The 12,133-nt window shown below is 36.7% G+C and overlaps 1 protein-coding gene across 3 annotated transcripts in view; it reads left to right on the top strand.

Moving 5' to 3' along the window:
- The window catches only part of ptbp3 (polypyrimidine tract binding protein 3), a 132,934-nt gene that overhangs the window by 54,122 nt on the left and 66,679 nt on the right, over window positions 1-12,133 (top strand). The window contains exon 2 of one of the 3 annotated variants that reach the window (XM_039759513.1): window positions 3,953-3,998. The exons of the other annotated variants lie outside the window; for them this stretch is intronic. Within the exon in view, the coding sequence (XP_039615447.1) occupies window positions 3,953-3,998 (46 nt within the window). The remainder of the gene's footprint in view (window positions 1-3,952; window positions 3,999-12,133) is intronic. 3 annotated transcript variants of the gene reach the window in all.

A 12,133-nucleotide genomic window follows, 5' to 3' on the forward strand; every position in this document is an offset into this window, starting at 1 on the left:
TAGACCATAAAAAGTTCTGGCTAGTCAAGTCACTCCCCTGGTGTGACCTGTCAGTTTGATATCTCTCACTCTCCCTCAAAAACTTAAAGTATAGATGGGGTGTGCAACAGTGCGATGGTGTATGCTGTGAATAGTTCAGTTTTTACTCCACATTATTAAGGACACTTTTGTAAATACATTTTTGATACCTCTTTACAGGTATGTTGCTGGGAATTTTGTTTGATTCTAAGGATGGGAGACCACTTGATAAGACACTTAAATTAATTTCTGCCTGTATGTGTTCAGAGAGTTGCCATTTTATTTTTCAAATAGATTGATTTCAGATTTAATTAACCCTGTCCAAGCTAGTTACTTTAACAATATCTAGAGCTTCAACCTGGGATTAAGTGGCAGTATAAAAGACGTTTAAGAGACTTCTTAATTAAGGCAATGGTGCATCAGTCATTGTGTCCTGAATGAACAACTGCAATTTTTTTATACTGTAGTTCTCCTCCAGTAATGTATTTGCTTGGCAGACACTTTAGTCCAAAGCGATTTACAGAAGAGGTAAACATAATCCAGTAACATTAAGCTAGGGCCTGTTTGTTCAGCAAGTGTATTAGGACAGGTAACAAACGTTTATTGCCACAAGTGAAAAGATGAAATAACTAATACATTTATAATCCTAGATTAACAATTGATAAAGCAGTTAAACTTAATGTAACAACAAATCAGTGAACAGTATGAAAGATCACAGGTGGGTTTTCAATTGCTTTTTAAATACATTGTGGGAGTCAGCAGTTTGACTGGAGGTGGGCAGCTTGTTTCACCAACTTGGAACTACACAGGAAAACAGTTTAAATTGAGACTTAATACCATCAAGGATTTGAAGTTAATGCGTGCCGCTAAAGAGAGCCTGTGTATCAACCTGGTTAAATACAAAATGAGACACTGCATTCCGGACCATCCACAGCGCCTTGATAGCACATGCCGGTATTCCTGCAAGAAGTGAGTTGTTGTAGTCCAAAATGTCAGTTAGTTGTAGGTAGGGATGCAGATGGTGATCTTATTTCATAACTTGTTGATCCCAAGTTGTCCATTAATAACTGTTAATGGTTAATAAAAGACAAACTGTCTAATATCACAGAGAGTAGTTCAAGGATAAATTTTAATTGATTATTTTTGAATGAATTTCAAAATGTTTTATGAGCGACTTCTTTACAGTTTTGCTTAAGTTCAAATTTAATTTCATAATTTCAGTGATACTGTTATAATGCAGACAGACAATGAGAACAACACCATATACTAAATAAGACATTAGACAGCTTGTATACTGAAGGCTTTACCAATTGCCTTAAGTGTCATGGCTGCTGTCTTCTCTACTACATGTTCAGAATTGAGTTTATTATGCTTTAGATTATCCTCATTGTATTTTTTCTTGCCACATTTTTAATTTCTCTGCTACTCTAGGGTTTGCTTTTATACACAAAAACTGATTTATGGTAAATTTCATACTCTCAGGAGTACTATCAATATAAGAAGTAGGCATGGTATAAAAATTTACAAGACTGTGTTTTGAGCTTTAGATGGCCATGCATATGTACAGGACTGATTCCTACCTTGCACCCAGTGCTCCTGGTAGAGGCTGCAGTCCTGCAGGATCCTGGGCTGACTTAAGTGGGTGAGAGAATGTTAATTTTAGATTCTGCAAATCAGCGTTATGTTAGTAACCGAAACACATCCTGAACAATAGCTTGTATAATGTGAAAGTATGGTCCTTATTACACCCACCACACAGGTTTAGACATTCAAACACTGTGACAGTTTAACAGACACCATTACTCTGTGGAATGCTTTGAAAGTATGTTTAGTAGATGCTGAAAATGACAAATGTATGCCATTGTAAACAAGTAGCTTTCTGGTCCAGTGAACCACACATGCACTCACCTGGGTTCACCTATAAGGACGGGGTTTATACTTCACGCGACACATACTGCAGCGGATACTCCTGCTACGCACGTGTTTTACTGTTTATACTTGCGTGTGTACTTTGCGTAAATCTGGAGGAATCCAGCAGGTGGCATTGTGAGATATTATCACGGTGAGAACATGTTCGGCTTCTCTGTGTTGTGAATTGCCTGGAACACCAATTAAATTCCGATGACACCTTACCACAATATCTCTGAAAAGGATGTTTAATGATTAAATCCATCAGTCCAGGGATGTGTCCATTCCAGCAAGCATTGGGCACGAGGCAGAAACAATCCCTGGACGGGACCTCAGCTCATTGCAAGGTGAATACAAGCACTTCAATACACTGAAGTCATTTTAGCGGCACCAAATCTGCATATCTTTGGAAGGAAACCGGAGCACAGTGTGGAAACTCAGCAGGAATACATGTAAACTTCAAGCAGGGAATAGCAGCGACGTGACACCCCCATGTGTGTAATTATTAACAGTATTCATTATTTAAACGAAATTAATGATTTATCTGTAAAATGTAACATACATACTTTAATGCATTTCATCATGAAAGTGATTTCAAGTATAAATCTAAAAATTCTAAATTTGCAGAGAGCTGGAATATCATTCATTTAATTTGTTCTGTGTGGTGAGATATTGCGACTTGCCCTGCTATCAGGTCCAAGAAGCTCGTAGCAATTAAAAACTGGGATGACGTTTACGACGGTCTGCTTTAATGATAAAGTAAACTATGAAGTTAAAGTGGACATTTCGAGATTAAAGCCAAAATTTCCACTTTAATCACAAAATACACGTTTTCACCATGTCCTTATTTTTTCCCCCGTGGCTCAAATACAGCGCTGTACATTATGTTGCTGTTGTGAAGTTGCAAAAGAAAAAAGACGGCACAAAAGATGGTATGTGAGACGTTTAAAATGTATCGTGTCATTACGATTGGGAATATGCGACGCTTGAATATAAAAGCACCACGAATGCATTTGTATGTCAGCATTTTGCTTCACCACATCAAACCATTCATCAAACATTGAAGCGCGCAGACCGATCTCGTAGGATCCGCAAAGAGGCTTTCTATCACATGTAGATAGTAACCAGAGACCCTGACTTGACATTCCAACTTTTACCACACTGCGGCCCCCGGCTTTTTGCTGGTACTGCAATTCGTGCACACGTCATGTTAATTTCTGAGGACCTGCTCAGAGGACGCGTCAAATGAACGATGGGAATACGTGTCAGCCATGATGCAAGTGTGTACGCATTCTGAGCGTGAAGTATAAACGAGCCCCAAGACCTTCTTGAGCAAAAGGTGTAATAAATATAGTGAGCAGCAAGTACATGTAAAAGTACACTGAGAATTTGACCTTACCTTGAAAATGAAAACTCCTCGGGTAGAGAGTGTCGGGGTATGCAAGTTATGATGGAAGGTTCACCCAAGCTGAGAACATTTCTTTATGGGTTGATTTTAAGTTTTTAATTAAACTGGTGCTCAAGTAGGCACATTATTTGGACCTAAAAAAGTCCCTCTGTTAAATTTTAAACTTTATTTTCAAAATCTTTTGTCAACATGATAGTGGAAAGAAAAGGGATAGAGTGATTCAACTATGTCATCTTGAAAGGTGATGTTGTACTCTTATTGCTATTAAGTAGTTACTGAAAGAAATGCATTTTTACCAGCTACAGTGAGTGATAAAGTGTTCGCCTGTTGCAAAATTTCCCTTTCAATTTACAGACAAGTCTAAAGTTCTGTGTATTGGATTGCAGCACCTCAACTTGGGGGTGCAGACAGTGTCAGTTTTCAGGTCTTCAGGTTTTATTGCCATCATTTAATATTAAAGGGAACATATACCTGACTGCTATAGACTTACCCCAACCATTTGTGTTTATTTTTTTTTCTCGAAAAAATTCATTCTTTTTAATTTGATGCTCTCTTAAAGCATTTGAGTAAGTTCTTCTTCCGTGCCCCTTAAACTGTTATTTATTTATTTTTCCTCAGAGCAAAAAAGACTACAACCTTCGAGCTCAAGTGGTCGGCAGACCTGGTTAGTAGGAATACACTACATGCTGAGTGATGAATGAGTGATGGGTGTAGATGGCAGTGAATGGATGAAAAGTTTTTGTTTATTTATTTATTTTTTTGGAACTTCCATGGGTATGGGGAGTTTCTGACAAATGATCCGTTTTGGTCCTGAAATTAACATAAAGCTCTATATTCGAGCATGACCAACCTGTTGAAGCATATCAGATCTCAGCCTCACTGATTATCACATTTCATGTACATAGGTTGTGTATGACACCAGTGAAGACAGAGGAAAATAAACATTGGTCTGGTTATTTGACCGTTTAAGAACTTAAAAATAGGAAAGTGATTGTCTGCCACATGAATGATAGATAACATAGATAGCAGTTTACCTTTCATTTAAAACTTGTATTTTTGGTGCTGATAATTGAGTTATGTCATTTTTTTATACAAATAGACAAGAAATTAATATACAAACTGTTTTCCTATTATGTTGTTGTACTTTTTACCTTTTTACAAGTTAAGAAGATGTTGAAGGTAATATAAGTTAGTTACGTTTAGGCAGGTTGTAAGTAAATTTCTTGCATACTCCCCCAAAGTTGTCAAAATATATCCATGAATCTAATCTACTCTAATGTCATTTTTTACAGATAAAGTACTGCTATGTTCACTGAAACTTCAAAACTGTACAAATTAATTGCTTAGTAAAGGTTCTCCCCAAACATATTTATCATTTGTCAGTGATTCATTTTGCTGCTTGCCTTCTAATTTCTGTTATTATAATGACTAAGAGCAAAGCTTGTCTAATTTTTTTTTTTTCATTTAACAGTTTACGGTTCTTACTGTGACTTTTAATTTTAATTATTTCTTTCTATGTGCATTGCTCAATATCACTATTACAAATAAAATGCAAAATTACATATGATAAAAACCACAATATTGAGCACAAAACAACATTCACATTTAGAGGGGAATATAAGCAGTTAGTGTACCCTTAACAGTATTCCCTGCATTTTTTTTATTTTTTTTATTATATAAATAAAACATATTTTTGATTGACTTGTAAAAATCAAAATGCACTCTGTGTGGAATATCAGATTTGGAATAGTAAAGAAATCAAAGGGTGAACTGGTTTCTTTAAATATGGAGTAACAGTATTGCTGTCATGCAACCTCTCCACTCCCAAGTAATGATAGGAAAATGGTGCAGTTGTTGTAACAAATTAAGACCCATCCATCCATTATCCAACCCACTATATCCTAACTACAGGGTCACGGGGGTCTGCTGGAGCCAATCCCAGCCAACACAGGGCGCAAGGCAGGGAGCCAGCCCACCGCAGCAAATTAACTCCCATCTCCCCCTCTCAAATTGCTCTGATTACTTTTTTTCTTGCCTGTAACCCTTCATGAACTTGCTTCACCTATCTGTAGAGTTGATATATCTCTGACAGCTTTGAATTCACTCATGGAGATCACTCCTAGCAAAGCCTGATAGTCTATCTTGTGGCCACAGCTAGAACTCTGCCTGAACATACTGCTGTAACTTCTAAAGAGCAGAGTATCCAAAGCGGGTCTGCACCTCACCAGTCTTTTAAAGTGGCATCAGTATGCAACCTTCTACCCTCAAGCATTGGGGTGGAAGAGTACAGGCATTGACTGACTTGAAATTTTCAACTTGGCCACAGCTAGGTTTCTTTAGTTTCATCTTGTTGGAGAGTCAAAGTAAAGTATCTTCTGAATTGTTTACTCAGTGTACAGAGAGTAATAGTATCCATTTACACAGAGGACATCGCATCTCTTTCCTGCTTTGGTGTCTGTGAATATTCTAGTTCTAGGATACTGTGCCAGTGTGGGCCTTTTTCTCTGAGATTTTATTGGGAAGTTTTATTTTTCCTTTACCCAAAGTCTAAGTGCTGCTCTTCTCCCTAGCGTTCACTTACCAGCAAGACACATCTTCACAAAGCATCTCATTAAACACAAAATTGGTCTTTTGTTGTGAAATTGGCAAATCTGAAATCCTGCAGGATTACTGTGCCCTAATGGTCAAGATGAGGGGATGCTGCTAATAGAAAATAGTGCAAACAAGGGGTGTTGTTTAGCATTTAATTATGTCATTAATTGTAGTATTTCTGTAATGCAGCCTCCATGGTAAGACGAAATTACTTATAATTGTACTTGGTACATCATTTGATCAGTGTTTAAGTACATGGGCTAAGTAAAGGAACTGTCAAGTAATAAAAAGTAAAAAATAACATAATATTGCAATGATTTCTGTGGTGATAAATTGGTAATACTCTTTTTTTATATATAGTCTGTTGCAATTATCAGAATTTCACAGGAATGCATTTAGTTTTGCTTTAATTACAGATTGCATTTATTTAGATAATGTGTTGCTATAAAAATGCATTTGTTCTTTATTCTCAAAGGTGGCGATCAATGTGTTTTGATAAAAGGTGTGTGGTACTATAAAGATTCTGATACAAAATGATCTATGCACATCGCATCTACCCATCATGGGTTTCAGTTTATTTATGTTTTTATAGGGATAGGGAAGATGTAGCTTGATTCGAAACATAAATTTTGCAGACATTGTCAAATGAAAATTAAATGCTGCAATGCTAAATAACTGAGGACTGTCTTCACCACTGGCAGGGGTACTTGAAGTCTGCAGTTCTCTACTTTGCACTATTTGTGTCTTTCTTTATGTTGTCTACAATGAAATTGGAGAATTTTTTTTCCCAGTTGGTTTTGGTGTTCACGTGTGTCCTGATAGACCAAAGTTGGTCTGTGAAATATTTAAATTTGTTCTGAATTAATATAACTCCACAAACAAAAGTACAAAAGAGTTAAAGTTTCTTATGAAAAAAGAAAGTGGATGGTGACCTGATGTGTGTCCAAACATCCTCCCCCACCCGTAAAGTCCTGTTTATTATGTCTCCTTTATGCCTGAATCTTATCATAATTTAGTGTGAAAACATCCCCTTAATATCAACATCCATCATTGCAATCCAGAGATTTTTAAAGACATTCATATATATGCCAAATATACTTGACATCTCTCAAAGGGAGCCTCCCATTTTACTAGCCAGTGGAGACTGTTGCAATACTTGAAATGCATTTTCACGGTTAAAAAAGATTAGTATTAGTCAAGTCAAGGATTTTGCTTATTAGGTGTAGTATGTTGACACTGTTGAAGAATCACAATACTGTATAAACATTTTGTAAGCTAAATATCATGATTATATCCTATCACTGGGTTCATAGAAATTGCAATGCCTACCTATAGGACCTTCATATTCATAAGAAATAGCAAATGTGTCCTAAACTTCCACTTTTACCCATTATATCATTATCAGTTTTAATTTCCTTAAGGGTGGAATAATTAATATTATTTTATTACCCAGCCTCATGTTTACGTGTAGCAGAACAACACAGTATAATACTTTAGAAAGTTACTGTTTTATTTATTTGTTTGTAATTGTTATGTAATATTTAAATTATACAAAGTTCCTTTATTGTTCCTTCCTTTATTGTCACTGTATGGTACAATGAGCTTCAATATACAAATCCTCCATAAACTTTTTTCCCCTATAAAATGATGATGATATAATAATACGATTAAAAAAAAAACTATAAAAAAATATACAATATGAAAGCATAAGCACTATATACATCTACATATAGTGTAGATAGTGCAAATGGTTCATAAAGTGGCTCAGGTTGCGCAGTAGTACAGTTGTAGTACAAGTTTGCAGTGAGTAATTGTAATTATAAGTACAAACAGTTCTATTGGGAACACGTGATCGACTGATTGAGTGCATTTATATGGAAGGAGACTCTTTCTGATCCTTGAGGATCATGCAAGAAAGGCTCTGAAGCATCTATGAGATAAAATTACAGGTTAAAATAATCTCTTTGGTGCACTTTGAGTAACAACGAAAAGTAGCTGTGGTATTTGGAATAGTTTGGCCATTTCGTGTACTATTATATTATTACAGAATAATTTCAATCAAGTGACTTAAATTTGTAAACAATATGCATTTAATATCAGTATATTTGATAAAGCCTGTGTCATGGATGCGAGTCTAAAAAAGAAAGGGAAACGACGCAGACATTAATTATTTTTGTAACACAACAGTTTTGAGAAATCATTTATCTAGACGTCACCCATAAATATAATCTTGTTGACATCCAAACAAGTACAGCCTAAACAATCTACACTGGGGAGAGCCTTTAGCACCAAGCATCCATTTACTTCACCTCATGCCCAAAAAATAACATAGTCTATAGTAGTTTTTATCTGTAAGGACAAGAGACCCTACACTGTTGTTGAAAACGAGGGCTTTCGACAAATGATACAGGTTTTTGAAGTGCATTATGCTATACCAATCAGAAAGCAACTGAGTGAAGTTATTGTGCCACTGCCTAGGCTTTATGAAGATCTTAAGCAAAGCATCACCATGTGTTTCAGGCCAGTGGAGTGAATAGCTACATCCATGGCAGCAGGTTCGTACGTGACAATCACACATTAAAAACGACTGGGCACCTGTGGAGCCTGGAGCAACCACACTGTCTATTTACAGAGCAACTGAGATGACTCGCTGTTGTTCCAAAAATATTTCTCATTTCAAATGCGCTGTTCCATTACGTGGCCATATAAATCACAGGTTTGTCTTTTGCCAAGTCCAATGAACATTGCTTCTCTGTAAGAATTTGGTTAGCTGTGAAATACGGTGGAAAAAGTTTGCAATACACCTCACTTGGCTAAGCAAGCAGGCAATTGTTGGAATTTTCATAACAGCCTGGAACACAAAAATGAGCGTGTGCTTAAAGCAGCGACTTTAGGTAGCTCCATAATAGTGATGTTAACAGTCACGACAGCCAGTTCTTTTTGTTTTATGTTCAATTCATTCAGTGCTACTGTCAACAAGCATCAGCTGTGAATCATCGTTTTAAAATGCTTCCTTTTTGTCTGAGGACTGCCAGGACGTATTTTTAAAATATGTATAACTTGTAGAATTTTAGAAATTCACAAGTCTTCTTGCTGTATGTTTAATTTTGACTAATTCAAGATTATTTTAAATGTCCGATAGGGAAATAAATTTGACTAACAGATTAGAAGGCTATCTACATGGAGATTCATAACACACAAATACTGTAAGGTATTGAATAACATTTATTATTTAAGAAGCAATATTTAATTATTTTATAATACTATTCACAAGATGATATAGATGTTTTATAAAGTTGATGCCAATACATTGTATTAAAACAAGGAGCTCCCCCATAATATCAGTGGACTCTGAGGTGGCGATATATGAAGTCACTGTGTTGACCCCCTTCAAATAAAGTGTTATTGAAATCTGTCACATTATATTCATGTTCTGTATGCATGGTTAATTTATTTCTAAAAAAAGTCCACCACTTCAAATATATCAGTGCATGCTAATTCAATCAAGACAAAATCAATACTGAATTGAATCTGGGCATTGTCAGTTGGAATTGAATCGAATCAGGATATCACTCCTGATACACAACTCTAATTAAGATACAATTTAAACAATACTTCATCATAAAATGACATTTGTTTATTTGTTACTTATTCTGTGTAATTTATAGTGATGGCTGAGAAAAAAAATTAATCTCATGTTTTCATTCAGAGCGGAGATATCAAAGTTTATGCTAGAATAGTGGTCAAATGCTTGTTAGTGTCAGAGCACATTCTATTTACGTTCACAAGAGCGTTTGCCGGAAGTGACTTGTTTAACATTTTTAGTAAAAATACAGTACCTGTGTTTGGAACACTGCTAATGTACAACTGGATGACTTGACATGTGGATTATGAAACATGAGTAACACAAGATTTTTTCCTTTCTGCATAAAACTATGAGATCCCATTTTTTTTTTCTCAGCCATCACTAAAAATTAAATACACTAAATAGCATATACAAAATATATCATTATTGGGTAGAAAATTCTTACAGGGAGCAAACACCATGAGGAAAATGGTTTAATCTATTAGGAAAATAACAAAAAAAGTGGTAAAGGGTAAAAAAAAATTGTTGCTTTATAGATGTAACACAACTGCACTTTTCTCAGTACAGAATAAGAGAATGAAAAAAGAACCTAATTACACAGTGAGCTCACCTATAGATAAAATAACTTTCTTATTGTGAAGTTGGTTGGAAGCCTCAGCGGTTCCTTTAGGACTGAAAAATACTGGTAGTGGGTAACACTGTAAACTGTGCAGTAAGCTTTGCTGTTATAAGGTAAATGTAAAATGTAATCCCAACATACAAAAAAACTACATAGTCCAGGTACTGATACTTTTAAATCAGAAAACTCTGTCAACTGGATGAATTAACTGTATGTACAGTGCATCCGGGAAGTATTCACAGCGCATCACTTTTTCCACATTTTGTTATGTTACAGCCTTATTCCAAAATGGATTAAATTTATTTTTTTCCTCAGAATTCTACACACAACACCCCATAATGACAACATGAAAAAAGTTTACTTGAGATTTTTGCAAATTTATTAAAAATAAAAAAAACTGACAAATCACATGTACAGAAGTATTCACGGCCTTTGCTCAATACATTGTCGATGCACCTTTGGCAGCAATTACAGCCTCAAGTCTTTTTGAATATGATGCCACAAGCTTGGCACACCTATCCTTGGCCAGTTTTGCCCATTCCTCTTTGCAACACCTCTCAAGCTCCATCAGGCTTGATGGGAAGCGTTGGTGCACAGCCATTTTAAGATCTCTCCAGAGATGTTCAATCAGATTCAAGTCTGGTCTCTGGCTGGGCCACTCAAGGACATTCGCAGAGTTGTCCTGAAGGCACTCCTTTGATATCTTGGCTGTGTGCTTAGGGTCGTTGTCCTGCTGAAAGATGAACCGTCACCCCAGTCTGAGGTCAAGAGCGCTATGGAGCAGGTTTTCATCCAGGATGTCTCTGTACATTGCTGCAGTCATCTTTCCCTTTATCCTGACTAGTCTCCCAGTTCCTGCCACTGAAAAATATCCCCACAGCATGATGCTGCCACCACCATGCTTCACTGTAGGGATGGTATTGGCCTGGTGATGAGCGGTGCCTGGTTTCCTCGAAACGTGACGCCTGGCATTCACACCAAATAGTTCAATCTTTGTCTCATCAGACCAGAGAATTTTGTTTCTCATGGTCTGAGAGTCCTTCAGGTGCCTTTTGGCAAACTCCAGGCCGGCTGCCATGTGCCTATTACTAAGGAGTGGTTTCCATCTGGCCACTCCTACCATACAGGCCTGATTGGTGGATTGCTGCAGAGATGGTTGTCCTTCTGGAAGGTTCTCCTCTCTCCACAGAGGACCTCTGAAGCTCTGACAGAGTGACCATAAGGTTCTTGATCACCTCCCTGACTAAGGCCCTTCTCCCCTGATCGCTTAGTTTAGATGGCCGGCCAGCTCTAGGAAGAGTCCTGGTGGTTTCGAACTTCTTCCACTTACGGATGATGGAGGCCACTGTGCTCATTGGGACCTTCAAAGCAGCAGAAATTTTTCTGTAACCTTCCTCAGATTTGTGCCTCGAGACAATCCTGTCTTGGAGGTCTACAAACAATTCCTTTGACTTCATGCTTGGTTTGTCCTCTGACATGAACTGTCAACTGTGGGACCTTCTATAGACAGGTGTGTGCCTTTCCAAATCATGTCCAATCAACTGAATTTACCACAGGTGGACTCCAATTAAACATCTCAAGGATGATCAGGGGAAACAGGATGCACCTGAGCTCAATTTTGAGCTTCATGGCAAAGGCTGTGAATACTTATGTACATGTGATTTCTCAATTTTTTTATTTTTAATAAATTTGCAAAAATCTCAAGTAAACTTTTTTCACGTTGTCATTATGGGGTGTTGTGTGTAGAATTCTGAGGAAAAAAATGAATTTAATCCATTTTGGAATAAGGCTGTAACATAACAAAATGTGGAAAAGTGATGCGTTGTGAATACTTTCCGGATGCACTGTATGTCTAAAGGAAGCAAGTTGATAGATTTTAGGTAGACTTTTACTAGGAAAAGACATTTTTCAACCACTAAATACAGGGTAAATCAAAATTGTTAACATTAATGGTACTGCTATGTATATACGTATATACAACTTTTATGGACAGTTTATGTGC

Source organism: Polypterus senegalus, chromosome 7, assembly GCF_016835505.1.
Source record: "Polypterus senegalus isolate Bchr_013 chromosome 7, ASM1683550v1, whole genome shotgun sequence".
In the NCBI taxonomy this organism is placed as follows: Eukaryota; Metazoa; Chordata; class Cladistia; order Polypteriformes; family Polypteridae; genus Polypterus; species Polypterus senegalus.